The sequence below is a fragment of the Rhinoderma darwinii genome, chromosome 2 (assembly GCF_050947455.1).
Source record: "Rhinoderma darwinii isolate aRhiDar2 chromosome 2, aRhiDar2.hap1, whole genome shotgun sequence".
NCBI lineage: Eukaryota > Metazoa > Chordata > Amphibia > Anura > Rhinodermatidae > Rhinoderma > Rhinoderma darwinii.
Window position 1 is genome coordinate 284,251,609 of NC_134688.1, and position 17,886 is coordinate 284,269,494.

Below are 17,886 nucleotides of genomic sequence, written 5' to 3' on the forward strand. Positions count from 1 at the left end.
CTCAGAAGCGGAGACGGTGCCACCATCCCAGGGTGTCGGCTGCATCTTATAGCGGACGCCCTGGGGTAATGGTGTGGACCGAATTTTGCTCCGATCCCCGCCATTAACCCCTTAAATACAGCGGTCAAAAGCAATCGCTGCATTTAAGTTGTTTGCAGCTCATCGGAACCAATGCAATGAAATTGCAGGGGTTCCGGTGGCTGCAATAGAATTCGGAGGTCGAATACTTGCCTCCCGGTCTGCCTAGCACAGAAGCCTTCCAGTACCTGCCCGGCGGCGGCGGAGCCTGAAAGGCTTCCCTAGCCGACGGCAAGATGGTGCCGGCTCAGGAGCTGAGCCGGCGTCATCAGTGGTGGATGTCAGCTGTATGTTACAGCTGACATCCCCCTGTAACGGCAGGAACCGGAGCTAGCTCCGATCCCTGGCATTAACCCCTTAGATACAGCGATCGGTGCATCTTAGAGGTTGCTTGCAGATGGCCAGCCCTGCCATGCAATCAGGGCCGCCAATGCTGCTATGGCAACAGGAGACCTAACAATGGCCTCCTGTTCTGCCATTAGGGAAGCGGATTAGGCCCCACCGGGAGGCGAAGCCTAATCGTCTTGCTGTCAGTGAATGACTGACAGATCTAATACAATGCACTATATAGTTAGTGCTATGTATTAGAAAAATAACCTCTGACAGTTGGACCTTCAAGTCCCCTAGTGGGACTTGAAAAAACAGTGTAAAAGAAAAAGTTTTAAAACATATAATAAAAGTTTCAAGTAATAAAATAAAACACAATCGCCCTTTTCCCTTATTAAGTCCTTTATAATTGAAAAAAAGAAACAAACCTAACATATTTGGTCCGTAATGTCCTGAACTATAAAAATATTATGTTATATATTCCATACGGTGAACTGTGTAAAAAAAAATAAAAATTAAAAAACTATACCAAAATTTCTGTTTTTTGGTCACTTTGCCCTACAAATATTGGGATAAAAAGTGATCAAAAAGTCACATGTATCAAAAAATGGTACCTATATAAACTATAGTTCGTCTCGCAAAAAAAAGCCCTCATACAGCTCAGTCTACGAAAAAATTAAAACGTTATGGTTCTCACAACTTGGCGACAGAAAAAATACATTATTTTTACAAAAGTAATTTTATTGTGCAAAAAGTTGTAAAACATAAAAAAGTGCTATAAATTAGGTATCGCCAGAATCGCACTGACCCGCAGAATGAAGTTAACATGTAGTTTATAACGCATGGTGGACGCTGTATAAAAAGAACGATGCCAGAATTGCAGTTTTTTGTGATCAAAAAGTCACATGTACCCCAAAATAGTACCAATAAAAACTACAGCTCGTTCCGCAAAAAAACAGCCCTCATACCACTACGACTATGAAAAAATAAAATTAGTTAAGGCTTCCATAAGTCAGGAAATAAAAAATATGCAGTTGTGCAGGCCCAAAGGGGAACATTTCTTCTGTTTCAAGAGGCGAATTATCAAGGCCCTAAAATTAGGGAACCAGGAAGCGTAGGGCCCAAATATATCTGCTGGAAGCGAGGGTGCCCATCTTATACCAGGACAACACTTCCCAGCAAAATTCCCCAAACTGCAAAGGTGCGAAGTGTGGACCAAAAGGGGGATAAGGAAGGACATTTATCAGTGCGACACCGGTCTGTGCAGAAAGGATTGCTTCACAGCGTAACACACATCTATGGATCATTTTATTGTTTTTTTTAACCCAACTATGATACCACCTGACTATGCCCCTGATGTACTCTGCCCAGCTTACATATGTCCCCACATTATAAATGAAAACACCAGCAATACTCAAACAAAATTACTACCAAGCAAATCGACACTCTAAAAGCCAAATGGTGCTCCCTCCCTTCTGAGCCCTACAGCGTGCCCAAAACAGTTGTTTACTTCCACATAAAGTACCAATTCTGCACCACTAGGTGAAACACACAATAATGATCTATTCATTGAACTTGTAACCAAGGAGAAAGAACAACTAGGAATCAATTCAGGTCTATATCAGTACAAAAATAATCTTACAACACAGGAGATCTCCACTCTAATAAAGCTAGAAAAAGACAAATCAGTTGTCATAAAACCAGCAGATAAGGGGGGGAACCTAGTGTTATGAACATATCGACATATAAAATAATATGCCAACGCATATTACATGATAGAAATAGCTATCAGAAACTGACAAATAATCCTATATGTGATAATGTGAAGGAACTTTAAGCTATCTTATGCAAAGCTATGGGAGATAAACTCAAATTCATGTTTGCTAATGAGTTTGTGTCCAAATAATCCACTGATTCCCACTTTTTATAGAGTCCCCAAAGTACACAAAGGCACGACCCCCTTGAAAGGAAGGCCAATCGTGTCTGGGATAGATGGCCTTACACAAAACATCAGTGTCTATGTACATAATGTTCTACGTGAATTTGTCCAGGCACTTCCCTCATATGTCAGGGACACTACAGACATTCTTAAAGAGGCTCTGTCACCACATTATAAGTGCCCTATCTCCTATATAAGAGATCGGCGCTATAATGAAGGTGACAGCAGTGGTTTTTATTTAGAAAAACTATCTATTTTTACCACGTTAGGAGAGATTTCAGCTTTATGCTAATTACTTTCTTAATGCCAAAGTGGGCGTGTTGTTACTTTAGACTAAGTGGGCGTTGTACAGAGTAGTGTATGACGCTGACCAATCAGCGTCATACACTTCTCTCCATTCATTTACTCAGCGCATAGGGATCCTGCTAGATCAGTATGTGCTGTCTTATACTGACACATTAACGTTACTGAAGTGTTTAGACAGTGAGTAGACATTCCTTCCAGCCAGGATGGGATGTCTATTCACAATCCCGACACTTCGTTAACGTTTTTGTGGTACTTACAGCAGAGCAAAGCGTAATCTCGCTGTAACCGGTCATTTACAGCGTGATGTAAATCATAAACTCAATAACGGCATGCAGTGTCAATCAGCTGCTTCAAAGGCCAGCAGGGTATTGTCGTGTATTAAAAGAGGCATGGACTCACGGGACAGGGATGTAATATTACCACTTTACAAAGCATTAGTGAGGCCTCATCTAGAATATGCAGTTCAGTTCTGGGCTCCAGTTCATAGAAAGGATGCCCTGGAGTTGGAAAAAATACAAAGAAGAGCAACGAAGCTAATTAGGGGCATGGAGAATTTAAGTTATGAGGAAAGATTGAAAGAATTAAACCTATTTAGCCTTGAAAAAAGACGACTAAGGGGGGACATGATTAACTTATATAAATATATTAATGGCACATACAAAAAATATGGTGAAATCCTGTTCCTTGTAAAACCCCCTCAAAAAACAAGGGGGCACTCCCTCCGTCTGGAGAAAAAAAGGTTCAAGCTGCAGAGGCGACAAGGCTTCTTTACCGTGAGAACTGTGAATCTATGGAATAGCCTACCGCAGGAGCTGGTCACAGCAGGGACAGTAGATGGCTTTAAAAAAGGGTTAGATAATTTCCTAGAACAAAAAAATATTAGCTCCTATGTGTAGAAATTTTTCCTTCCCTTTTCCCGTCCCTTGGTTGAACTTGATGGACATGTGTCTTTTTTCAGCCGTACTAACTATGTAACTATGTCGCGAGATTACGCTTGCTCTGCTGTAAGTACCATAGAAACGTTACCGAAGTATCGGGATTGTGAATAGACATCCCGTCCTGGCTGGAAGGAATGTCTATTCACTGTCTAAACACTTCAGTAACGTTAATTTGTCAGTATAAGACAGCACATAACGAATAACGCAGTGTCACTATGCGCTGACTAAATGAATGGAGAGAAGTGCATGACGCTGATTGGTCAGCGTCATACACTCCTCTGTACAACGCCCACTTGGTCTAAAGTAAAAACACGCCCACTTGGGCATTAAGAAACCCAATTAGCATAAAGCTAAAATCACTCCTAACTTGGTAAAAATAGATAATTTTTCTAAATAAAAAGCACTGCTGTCACCTACATTATAGCGCTAATCTCCTTATGTAGGAGATAGGGCACTTATAATGTGGTGAGAGTCTCTTTAAAAGACTTGAGGGGATAGAGATCCCTCTCCAAGCTATGCTTGCAAGCTTGGACGTAGAATCCCTGTACAGCTCTATACCTCATCATCAAGGTTGTGAAGCTGTGCAATGTTTTTTGGAAACACGAGGTATACAATTTAAAGCCCATAACGAACTGGTACTCAGCCTACTAAATTTTATTCTTACCGAAAATATCTTTCTTTTTGGGGGACAAATGTTCCACCAGACCAGAGGGACTGCCATGGGCAGCCCCTGTGCGCCCAGCTATGCCAACCTCTACGTGGGCTCGTGGGAGGACCAAGTGGTGTCCTCGGATGGCTTGGCAACATATACCTCGCCTATTACCCCGTGGGCGAGGTATAAAGATGATATTTTGATAATCTGGAATGGCAGTGTTGAGCAGTTTGATACATTCGTTAGCATGCTTAACATTAATGGACTAGGCCTTTACTTTACCTCGGAGATACATATGACAGCAATTAACTTCTTAGACATAACCATCTCCAAAGCAGAAAGAGGGAATTTAACAACCACCCTATTCCGTAAACCCACAGCAACAAATAGCCTTTTAGCATGGGATAGTCATAATCGCACTAATCTTAAAAAAGGGATCCCCAAGGGACAATATCTCAGGTTGAGGAGAAATTGTTCAGATCTAGGGGATTTTATGGACAAATCCAGACAACTACGATATAGATTTCAAACGAGAGGTTACCCGGACAAAACTTTAAGGGATGCATACCATCATGCCTTATTAAATAACAGAACTGAATTATTGGTCCCAAAGAGGGAGAGATGACAACTAAGATTAGAATAGTGGGTACATATGACAATAAACATAATGAGATTAGAAATATTTTTCAAACATTTTGGGGGATTCTAACCGCAGACCAAGATCTCAACAAAGCAGTTGCCCCATATCCACTAATTACATATAGGAGGGGAAAAAACCCCCAGGACCGGCTGGTACATAGCCACTTTACTGAATTTCCGTCACAGACAGGATGGTTACCGGATAAATCAACAGGCACATATAAATGTGGATCGTGCAAAGCATGTAGATATGTAACCAAAGGTAACACCTTTCAGAGTGCAGCTACAGGACGATCTTTCAAGAACAGGAAATTTGGTAACTGCAAATCCAAGGGGCTAGTGTACATGGCCACATGCACCTGCCCACAAAACTACGTGGGAAAGACCATCCGGGAGTTTAGGCGAAGAATTCTGGAGCACATGGGAAATATCCGTAGAAAAGAAGATACGTGTCTAGCGAGACACATGCTAGAGAAACATAATAACAACACTGAGGAAATTACTTTTCAAGTAATAGAGGTAATGAGATCGTCAGTACGTGGAGGGAATTTAGATAGACTCCTCCTCCAAAAGGAATGTAGATGGATCTACCGATTAAAAACAACAATCCTGAGGGTATTGATGACTACATATCCTATACTAGCTTTATTTAACCCCTTCCCTCTTTGGCCACTTTTGACCTTCCTGACAGAGCCTCATTTTTCAAATCTGACAGGTTTCACTTTATGTGGTAATAACTCCGGAATGCTTTTACCTATCCAAGCGATTCTGAGATTGTTTTCTCGTGACACATTGGACTTTATGTTACTGGCAAAATTTGCCCGATACATTCAGTAATTAATTGTGAAAAACACCAAAATTGCAAAAATTAGCATTTTTCTCAATTTAAATGTATCTGCTTGTAAGACAGGCAGTTATACCACACAAAAATGTTGCTAATTAACATTTCCCATATGTCTACTTTAGTTTAGCATTGTTTTTTGAACATCATTTTATTTTTCTATGACATCACAAGGCTTAGAACTTTAGCGGCAATTTCTCACATTTTCAAGAAAATTTCAAAATGCTATTTTTACAGGGACCAGTTCAGTTGTGAAGTGGCTTTGAGGTCCTTATATATTAGAAACCCCCAATAAGTCACCACATTTTAAAAACTGCACCCCTCAAAGTATTCAAAACAGCATTTAGAAAGTTTATTAACCCTTTAGACATTGCGCAGGAATTAAGGCAAAGTAGAGGTGAAATTTACAAAGCTCATTACTTTTTTTCCAGAAGTTCATTTTGAATCCATTTTTTTTTGTACCATAGAAGGTTTTACCAGAGAAACGCAACTTAATATTTATTGCCCAGGTTCTGCAATTTTAGGAAATATCCCACATGTGGCCCTAGCATGCTAAAGGACTGAAGCACCGGCCTCCGTAGCAAAAGGAGCACCTAGTGGATTTTGGGCCTCCTTTTTATTAGAATATATTTTAGGCACCATGTCAGCTTTGAAGAGGTCTTGCGGTGCCAAAACAGTGGAAACTCCCCAAAAGTGACCCCATTTGGGAAACTACACCCCTCGAGGAATTTATTTAGGGGTGTAGCAAGCATTTTGACCCGCCAGTTTTTTTGCAAAAATTATTGGAAGTAGGCCATGAAAATGAAAATCTAAATTTTTTCAAATAAAATGTAGGTTTAGCTAATTATTTTCATTTCCAAAAGAACTAAAGTAGAAAAAGCACCACAACATTTGTAGAGCAATTTCTCCCGAGTAAAACAATACCCCACATGTGGTAATAAACGGCTGTTTGGACACACGGCAGAGCTTAGAAGGGAAAGAGCGCCATTTGGCTTTTGGAGCTCAAATTTAGCAGGAATGGTTTGCGGAGGCCATGTCACATTTGAAGAGCCCCTGAGGGGACAAAACAGTGGAAACCCCCAACAAGTGACCCCATTTTGGAAACTATACCCCTTGAGGAAATTATCTAGGGGTATAGTGAGCATTTTGACCCCACAGGTTTTTTGCAGACATTTTTGGAAGTAGGCTGTGAAAATGAAAATCGACATTTTTTTCAAATAAAATGTAGGTTTAGCTAATTTTTTTTCATTTCCACAAGGACTAAAGGAGAAAAACCACCATAAAATTTGTAAAGAAATTTCTCCCGAGTAAAACAATACCCCACATGTGGTAATAAACGGCTGTTTGGACACACGGCGAGGCTGAGAAGGGAAAGAGCGCGATTTGGTTCTTGGAGCTCAAGTTTAGCAGGAATGGTTTGCGGTGGCCATGTCACATTTGCAAAGCCCTGAGGGGACAAAACATGGAAATCCCCCAACAAGTGACCCCACTTTGGAAACTAAACCCATTGAGGAAATTATCTAGGGGTACAGTGAGCAGTTTGACCCCACAGGTGTTTTACAGAATTTATTGGAAGTAGGCCGTAAAAATGAAAATCTACATTTTTTTCAAAGAAAATGTAGGTTTAGGTATTTTATTTTCATTTCCACAAGGACTGAAGGAGAAAAAGCACCGCAACATTTGTAAAGCAATTTCTCCCGAGTAAAACAATACCCCACATGTGGTCATAAACATCTGTTTGGACACACAGTATGGCTCAGAATGGAAGGAGCACCATTTGGATTTTGGAATGGTTTCTGGGCGCCATGTCACATTTGCTGAGCCCCTGTAGTACTAGTACAGTGGAAACACCCCAAAAGTGACTCCGTTTGGGAAACTGCACCCCTTGAGGAATCATCTAGGGGTATAGTGAAAATTTTGATCCCAAAGGTTTTTTGCTTAATTAATTAGAATTAAGCCATGAAAATGAAAAATAATTTTTTTTCCCAACAAGATGTAGTTTTAGATCAACATTTTTCATTTTTCCAAGGAATAAAGAAGAAAAAGCACCCCAACATTTGTAAAGAAATTTCTTCCGAGTACGGTAACACCTCATATGTGGTTATAATCAGCTGTTTACATATATGGGAGCATTCAGAAGAAAAGGAGCGGTATTTATCTTTTGGAGCGTAGATTTTGCTAGAATGGTTTGCGGACGCCATGTTGCATTTGAAAAAACCAGTGGATACGCAGTGGATGATACAAAGTGAAAATTGCAATTTCTCCACTGATCTGCCCATTCACCGCACAATATGTTGTGCCCCTAGAGAATCTTACCCCATAAATTGTTAAGCGGGTTCTCCCGGGTATGGTAATACCTTACTTGTGGACATAAATTGCTGTTTGGGCGCACTGTAGGGCTAAGAAGGGAAAGACCGCCATTTTGAGCATGGATTTTGCTTGGTAGTTTTTCTGTTTGGGGTTTTGCTGGTATTTCCGTTTATAATGTGGTGGCATATGTAATCTGTGCAGAGTACATCAGGGTATATGTAATCTGTGCGGAGTCCATCAGGGTATATGTAATCTGTGCGGAGAACATCAGGGTATATGTAATCTGTGCGGAGAACATCAGGGTATATGTAATCTGTGCGGAGTCCATCAGGGTATATGTAATCTGTGCGGAAAACATCAGGGCATAATAAGAGGGTATAATAATGGGGTAAATAATACAATTATCCATAGATGTGTGTTACGCTGTGAAGCGATCCGTTATGCGCAGGCCGGTGTCACACTGATAAACGGTTTTCTTTCTTATCCCCCTTTTGTAACGCTCTGCACCTTTTGGGGACTTTTTCTCCTTCGTAGTTTGGGAAATATTACTGGGAAAGTTTTGCGCTGGTATAATACGGGCGCCCTCGCTTCCAGCGGATGTGCTGTGTCCATTCCCTTTCCTAGTTCCTAAATACCAGGGCCCTGAAACTGAAGGAATGTTCCCCTCCGGCCTGCGCATTGAGATGTTTTTTCATCACCGCATTACTAGTGCCATAACTTTTTTATTTTTCAGTTGATTGAGCGGTGTGCGGGCTTGTTTTTTGCGAGACGGGCTGTAGATTTTATTGGTACCATTTTAGAACACATACGACTTTTTGATCACTTTTTATTTCATTTTTTGATAAAGGAAATTACCAAAAACAAGCAATTCTGGAATAGGTTTTTTTTTCGGCATCCACAGTGCACCCTAAATTACATGTTAGCTTTATTCTGCGGGTCGATACGATTACGGCGATACCAAATTTATATAGTTTTTTTTATGTATTGCAGCTTTTGCACAATAAAATCACTTTTTTTATAAAATCATTTGTTTTCTGTGTGGCCAAATTCTAAGACCCATAACTTTTTTATTTTTGCGTGCACAAAGCGGTGTCAGGGATTATTTTTTGCGGGACGGATTGCCGTTTTTATTAGTACTATTTTGGAGTAAATGTGACTTTTTGATCACTTTTTATAGCATTTTTTGGAAGGAGATGTGACCTAAAAACAAAGATTCTGGCGCTGTTTTTCAGGTTTGTTTTTTTACCGCGTTCACCGTGCGGAATAAATTACATAATAGTTTTGTAGTTTGGGTCGTTACGGACGCGGCGATACCAATTATGTATAGTTTTTTTAATTTTTACGGTTTTTCCCATAATAAAAGACTTACTATGGGAAAAAAGTCAGTTTAGCTTTATTTTTATTTGAAATGTGTGTGTTTTTATTGTTTTACCACATTTTTATTATCTTTTTTTTACTTTTCTGACTTGTCCCACTAGGGGACATGAGGGCCTGATGCCCCGATCGCTACTCTAATACACTGCACTACATACGTATTGCAGTGTATTAGCACTGTCAGTTATTCACTGACAGCAAGCCTATGAGGATGCGCCGCAGGCGGGTCCTCATCGGCTCCCGTACAAGGCAGACTCGGACGCCATTTTCTGGCGTCCGATTGCCACAGCAACCCAGCGATTGCGTCACTGGGTTGCCGGTCGGGTGAAAACCTATCAGATGCTGCGCAATATTGAGAGCAGCATCTGAGGGGTTAATCTGCCGGATCGGAGAATAGCTCCGGTCCTGGCAGTTACAGGAGGGTGCCAGCTGTATAATACTCTGCTTTTTGAGCCCGCACCATCATCGCGCCGTAACTGTACTGCGCTTTGCGGGAACATCTTCCCGGCAGCGCTGTATATATACGGCGGATGTCGGGAAGGGGTTAACATTATACTTCACCCAGTCTGTTTATCTTCATCCCTGATCCACCCATTGATCTGAGCTACTGCTAGGATTTTTGTAACATGATTTTGTTATTTGCGCCTATCATTATAAATCTAGAGCATCATAGCGTTAATTTTATGATATACCTGTTCACACCTTATATTACCAGCTTACCAATGTTCATAATGTGGGCACAGCACATATATACTTAGAGAAAGCATTGCCTGTCACATTCCCCTGACGTGGAGGGTTTTTTGGAACAGTATTTCAGCCCACTGCTGCTGGAGACGCTCCATGCGCTGATTGACAGAGCATAGTCTCCAATCACAGCCCCACACGTCATCTCAGGGGAGGCGGCAGAACGCTGCACTATGATTGGCTGACCTGGACGTGACTGGCATTACGCGCTGGGCCCTTTCCATTGGTTCAATATGCACATGTGGAGGGAGTGTCCTCCACCTTATGAGATGGAGTGTTTGGCCACCAACAGTGGCTAGCTTACTATGTCCACGTCGTAGAACGATTTGTTGCATTCAGTGCATTGTACACTTAGACTTCTAGAATGCTAGAAGATCTAATAGATTGATTGCTGTAGGCCCCTGAAGATTTGCGGCAGAAATAGATAGCAAAGAAACGCGTAGGGCTAATAGTGGGTAGGATAGGAATTAAGGGTCTTAGCACTTGAACAATATTCCTTGCACCTAACTTGGATGTGCTGGACTTGGATTGAATTTATCTACCATGTGCAGATCTCTACAGGTGTGGCTATTGGGCCCCACTTATATCTCTGATATGCTATGTCCAGTTTACAAACATATATAAAAACAAATAAAAATAGATAGCAACTAAGGTACAAACTGGACATGAATATATGTGATATGTTATTTTTTTAGCATTATTACGTACCACACTAGATTAATTTATGTCGTGTCAATGCAAAATTCGAAAGCACTAGACACATATTCTTGATACATTGTATAATTTATCTTGTATAAGCGGACATACTTATGATACAAACATTGGCAGTGAAGCGTTGACTGACAATTTATATATCCCCTAAACAGGTCAGAGACTCAGTGAAAATAATCTTAACTATACATGTTAGGGAAAACTAACGGAAATTGAGAATTACTGACGGTGATTTACCACCTGACTGTGCCCCTGATGTACTCTGCCCAGCTTCCATATGCCCCACATTATAAACGGAAACACCAGCAATACTCAAACAAAATTACTACCAAGCAAATCCACACTCTAAAAGCCAAATAGTGCTCCCTCCCTTCTGAGCCCTACAGTGTGCCCAAAACAACTGTTTACTTCCACATATATGGCATCCAGTGGCATAAGCTGGGCACTACATATTTGCCACTGAAATAGCATATCTAGGGAAAAATTTAAATTTTTACTTTGCACCATCCGCAATGCAATCATTTATGGAAAAGTATTGTAGGGTGAAAATGCCTACCACACCCCTTAGTAAATGCCTTGAAGGGTGTAGTTTCCAAAATGGGGTCACTTCTCAGGGGTTTCTTTTATTATTTCACATCAGAGCCTCTGCAATTGTGAACCAATACTTTGTAAATCGCCAAATTAGGCCTCAATTTTACATGGTACTCTTTCACTCCTGAGCTCTGTCAAAGGTCCATGCAAAAGATTAGGGCCACATGTAGGGTGTTTCTGAAACCGGGAAACACCACATATTGGCATATCTATGGAAAAAAAATCCCATTTTCATTCTGCAACATCGAGTGCACACTAATTTCTGCAAAATACCTGTGGGGTTAACATTCCCACTACACCCCTAGGTGAATACCTTGAGGGTGTAGTTTCCAAAATGGGGTCACTTCAGGGGGCTTTCCACTGTTTTGGTCCCACAGGGGCTTTGCAAATGCGACATAGCGACCAGAAACCAATCCAGCAAAATCTGCACTCCAAAAGCCAAATGCCGCTCCTTCCCTTCTGAGCCCTGCTGTGTTCCCAAATAGCAGTTTATGACCACATATGGGGTATTGCTGTACTCAGATGAAGTTGCTTTACAAATGCTGGTGTTCTTTTTTTCCTTTATTTGTTGAGAAAATGAAAACTTTTGAGCTAAAGCTACATCTTATTGAAGAAAAGGGATTAGTTTTATTTTCACTGCCCAATTCTAATAAATTCGATAAAACACCTGTGGGGTCAAAACGCTCACTACACCCCTTGATGAATTCCTCAAGGGGTGTCGTTTCCTAAATGGAGTCACTTTTTGGGCATTTTCATTGTTTTGTCCCCTCATGGGCTCTTCAAATGCGACATGGCCTCCGCAAACCATTCCTGCTAAATGTGATCTCTAAAAGCCAAGTAGCGCTCTTTCCCTTTTAAGCCCTGCCGTGTGTCCAAACAGCCGTTTATGACCACATCTGGGGTATTGTTTTACTCGGGAGAAATTGCTTTACAAATGTTGCAGTGCTTTTTCTCCTTTAGTCCTTGTGTAAATAAAAATAAATTAGCTAAACCTACATTTTCTTTGAAAAAAATGTAGATTTTAATTTTTACGGCCTACTTCCAATAATTTCTGCAATAAACCTGTGGAGTCAAAATGCTTACTATACTCCTAGATAATTTTGTTGAGGGGTGTAGTTTCCCAAATTGGGTCACTTTTGGGGGATTTCCACTCTTTTGGCACTGCAAGAGCCCTTCAAACCTGACATGGTGCCTAAAAAGAAGGCCCCAAAATCCACTAGGTGCTCCTTTGCTTCGGAGGCCGGTGCTTCAGTCCATAACCACACTAGTGCCACATGTGGGATATTTCCTAAATCTGCAGAACCTGGTAAATCTTTCTGTGTTACATGAAAAATGGATTAAAAATGAATTTCTGCAAAAAAAACATTACATTTGTAAATTTCACCCCTACTTTGCTTTAATTCCTGTCTAACGTCTAAAGGGTTAATAAATTTTCTAAATGCTGTCTTGAATACTTTGAGGGGTGACGTTTTTTAAAATGGGGTGACTTATTGGGGGTTTCTAATATATAAGACCCTTAAAGCCACTTCACAACTGAACTGGTTCGTGAAAAAAATAGCCTTTTGAAATTTTCTTGAAAATGTGAGAAATTGCTGCTAAAGTTGTAAGCTTTGTAACGCCCTAGAAAATAAAAGGATGGTGAATAAACTATGTCAATCTAAAGTAGATATATGGGGGATGTTAATTAGCAAAAATTGTGTGTGGTAAAAGTGCCTGTCTTACAAGCAGATACATTTAAAATGTAGAAAAATGCTAATTTTCGTAATTTTTTTGCAAAATTTTGGTGTTTTGGACAAATACTGAATGTATCGAGCACATTTTTCCAGTAACATAAAGTCAAATGTGTCACGAGAAAACATTCTCAGAATCGCTTGGATAGGTAAAAGCATTCCAAAGTTATTACCACATAAAGTGAATCATGTCAGATTTGAAAAATGAAGCTCTGTAGGGAAAGTCAAAAGTGACCAAAGAGGGAAGGGGTTAAAATGTGCAACGGTAGACCTGTTTGATTCATCCAATTCTTTTGCATGGCCCCAGCAGTCTGCACCGGAGTGACACAGACTAAATTTTTCATCTTATTCTGTTCGGGTTAGAGCTTGGTAGCTGCCAGATTGATAATTGAAGGAAAAACGAGAACTGTTTTGTGAAGGACTCATAATACTTTCTAGAAAAATAATTGGTGGGCCTGGATTTTTTTATGTACTATAACCAAATATATTTATGTTACATTCATAATCTCAGAACATCACTCACCCGGCTTCACCTCTAAAGTAGCCCTGTCATTATCACTCTCTCCTTTGGCATCAGTCACCTTTAAGTGAAAGGTATAGGTTCCTTCTACAAGGCTCGAGAGAAACAGAACTGCATGATGATCAGAGTTATTCAACACTTCCTGCAAGGGAAAAACATCTGTGAACCTTAATGCTTGCCACGTCATCTACAAATCAACAAGCTGTCACCTTTTCCACCCGGTCACCTTGCAATGTCATGCCCCACTTAAGATGTTTTGAAAACCAGTCAGACAGTGGTGACCAAACACTTCTATGTGTGATTTACAAGCTACCGAATACACTGCAGGATTTAAGCCGTTTCAAAAATAATCAAAGTCAGCGAAACCAAAACAGATAGCAATGTAAATATTTAAATTTCATATACCCACAGAAAAAGCTATAGATAAAATAGCGAAATGCGTGGTACAGACTGTAATAGTAGAACACAGAATTGGAATATTTTCATTTATTTGTAGTGTAGACTTCAAGTACATCTGTCACAAGAAAGGAGGACTTTAAATAGGGAACTACAAGAAGTCAAGAGGGTTATGCTAGTTGGCAAATTGTACCACTCCCCAACTGAACTCTGAGAAGTGGTACTGCGCTTCTGCATATAAGCCCTAGGGTTTTGACACATCAAGATCGTGTTTATTTGCTGAATACCGAAAGACAGAACTTGGCACACATACTGAGCCGCGAACCCAGCTAGTTTAGCTTATTAAGGGGGACAGGGTGTAGCATCTTGAATTTCCGGGATTAACATTGTGGACATTTTGGAGATGTCCCTTTTTAAAGAGAAATGATGAACACAGGAATTATATGGATTTCCTGTGAAAGAGGTTTTGCCACGGCCATTAGCAAAAAACGAATTGTTCATTGCTGCATTATACATGCAAATTGCCCCTTTATGCTCTTTGTTTAATTCTGTTTAATAGAATCTGAAACAGTCTTTTATTTGTTACATTTCATGGTACTATACTAGTAAACGCATTATGGATCCTACTCACCCCAGCTGCCGGGCTGCTTTCATCTCGCTGCCATTGGTAGCTGACAATGCCCTTATCATCCGTGGATTTTGAGCCATCCAGTTCTGCGGTGTTGGTTGGCAAAGTAATGACAACATTTCCTGCAATCTTTGCCACTGGTGGTTTATTCATCTCTGCAAAATATAATTATAATAATAACAATTGATAATAGTTAAAATACATACAGTATGTACCCTTCTAATAATTGACCATGGTCATTGTAGGTAGATGGTGGTCTTAAAAACTATGTACACCCTTGAAATAATTTTTTTGTTTTGTTTATAAAAATGTGTATCAGTGTGTTTTGTGCAACTTTCTAAGCACATTTTATAAAAAATTATTTTACGTTTTTGAGATACAGCTGCTTGTATACTGTATACAGAGCAGCTGTATCGAACGCTGCAACATCCGTCAGGTCAGCGGCACCAATGGGTTGAGTGTCAACAAGTCCTGCGTGTCTCGAGATGTTACCGATCACATTTAAGTTCATAACTTAAATGTGATAGATTACAGGTGGATCCTGTGTGTCAGATACACGCAGGACCCGCTGACACTGAACACGTCAGTGCCGCTGACCTGACAGATTCAGGTCTCAGCACTAGATACAGCTGTTCTGTATAGAGTATACAAAGCAGCTGTATCTCAAAAAGTAAAAATTATTTTTAATAAAAACTATTTTTTAAAAATTGCTTAAAACACTTGAAATTGTTAATTTTTTGGAATAAAAATGTTTAAGGTGTACATAGCCTTTAACTCCACAATGAGGAGAGCATATCTGCCAATGACATACACTCACCTTCCTTCACAATTACACTGACTGTGGCCTTGTCTTGTAAGCCTCGATCATCCGTAACAGTCAGTGTGAACGCATACTCTCCAACTTGAAGGCCAGTAACTGTGGCTATGCTACCGTTAAAATTTTCAATTTTCACTCCCTCCGGACCCCTAAATTGAAATAAATTTACTTATTAGTTAAAAATAAAGATATAGTGGCCAAAAAGGAAATTAATTTAACAGGCATCATCAATTTAACAGCAATAATAAAACACAACGTTTTTTTTCCCCCTAAATATTTAATGTCACGCAACACAAAGGGTTGTATCTAAATGTGACAAGTAACACAAGTACAATAGTGATAATGACCCTAACATGGAATGCATTTTAAAAAATCGGATGAGTTTCGGTCTTGTTTGGCTTCCAATTCTCCATAAGCAGTAGACTAGCAATAAGCTCATTACTCACATATGAAACTATTTCTTCCCTTTCTCCTTCCTTACGTGTTTTCCTTATAGGTCTGTGTGTTAGATGTTAACATTTTGGGTTCTTTTGCTTTTCTTTTGTTATATGGCTTAGAAAAACAGTTTGTTTATTTGAGACCTCTTGTGGGTAATTTAGATACTAATAACCTACATTTATTAATACTGAAGTCATCATTGTAGCTAAACGATCAGACATCTATTAGTTAATTAACTCTTCTCTGGCCTAATATTTGACAATCAAACTGTGATGCTATGCTCCGATGATGTATAACCCAGATTTGTATAACTTTTTGCAATCTTTGAAAACGTCAATAAATACTGATTTAGGCAAGGTCTACACGGAGACTTGTTGTAGTGCAATTTTCACATTTTAACTATTGAACTACAGCTGAAGTCTAGAGGATGCATGCAACTCAAGTCACTCTTGTAGACTGCAGCTGTTGCTTGACAGTTAAAATATGAAAGACGTGCCACAAGAAGTCTCCATAGAACTGATCACAGTTTTCATCATTGTTTCTGTCTCCCATTCACCTCCCATAAACAATGAATAAGATCCAATGAAACATCCATCATGATCAGTTGTTTGAAAAAAACCAAAAAAAAAAACAGTGTCATTTTTTTTATTGTAAACTAGATTGTGGGACTAGAGCTCTTAGATAAGTATTTAGGTACCTCTATTTTTCCATACTGCTGCAAAGTATTTTGGTATGAGCAGAGTAATTGGAGAATTAATATCACCATTAAATATTATCACGTTCATGATCAAGTTGTCTATAACTATATGTACAACAAGCCCACAAAATATGTTTCAGAATATACAATGCAAAGCAAAATGGTCTCATTCACAGAATTCTAGAAGAACAATGTCTGGTTTTCTGCAGGGAATGTAGATACGCACTGAGTTTTTTCCCATAGATAGGACACAATCTTCTGATCATCTGTACTCCGGCTCCCATCCATAGTTGTACTGTCTACAGGTTGAGTGAGCTCTTTGTCTGGACCAGCATCAGCTTGAGGAGGCTTGTTGTTTTCTGAAACATTTGGAAAGGGTGTTGTTGCCAAATATAATGACAATTAATAAGACAATAACTCCGAATTCCTTCCAAACTGAAATCATAATATGGATCTTACCAGGCTGAACAATCACAGTCACCTCACTTGTAGCCTGCTGTCCTCCAGAGTCTGTCACAGTGAGTTGAAATGTGTAGTCACCTTCTTGCAGTGCTGACAGTTGGAGAGTTGATGTTCTAACACCCTGAATGGTTTAAAAAAAAATATAAAAAAAATTCTTAAACTGTATTAATGATTTGTTTTTCCAAAGACAACAGTTTAATGATAATGCAGCCCTTTAGTCCCTAAAGGGGTACTCCGATTACAGGCATTTTGGACATATCCACAGGCTATACCTTGAATGTCTGATATGTGTGGGTCCCAGAGGCCCACGTGTGGCTTTCTTCATTGTGGTCTATAGGAGTTAAAGAAACAGCCATCAGAGGTGGGATTTCATCTATCAGATATTTATAGCATAACCTGTACATATGTCGTAAATTTCTGTAGTCAGAAAGAGCGTTTAACAATATTGGAATATCATGTCTTTATATTGTATAAATGAGCACATTTCACAAACAAAACTGCAGAACTACTTAACTTAATCAAAGAGGAAAAGGTAATCATAATATCAGATGTAATGAAAATAGTTGATTGTTTCTTAAAGAGGACTTGTCACTAATACCTACCCTAAAAAAATAAAAACAGAGTTGTGTATAGGTCTTCTAAGCAATATTAATAGCTAATTTAAATGGTGTAAGTTGGTCTGAGAGGGTCATTATTGACTATAAATCTTTCTCACCACTAACACAAATAAGGAGTGCAGAAGTTCTGG

At 39.6% G+C, this 17,886-nt stretch overlaps 1 protein-coding gene across 1 annotated transcript in view; it reads right to left on the reverse strand.

Moving 5' to 3' along the window:
* Positions 1-17,886, reverse strand: part of KIAA0319L (KIAA0319 like) — a 139,605-nt gene that overhangs the window by 41,333 nt on the left and 80,386 nt on the right. Inside the window, exons 12-16 of the mRNA XM_075853361.1 lie at positions 17,136-17,259; positions 16,903-17,035; positions 15,542-15,690; positions 14,728-14,879; positions 13,704-13,842 (exon numbers count right to left, since the gene is read on the reverse strand). Coding sequence (XP_075709476.1) covers positions 13,704-13,842; positions 14,728-14,879; positions 15,542-15,690; positions 16,903-17,035; positions 17,136-17,259 — 697 coding nt within the window. The remainder of the gene's footprint in view (positions 1-13,703; positions 13,843-14,727; positions 14,880-15,541; positions 15,691-16,902; positions 17,036-17,135; positions 17,260-17,886) is intronic.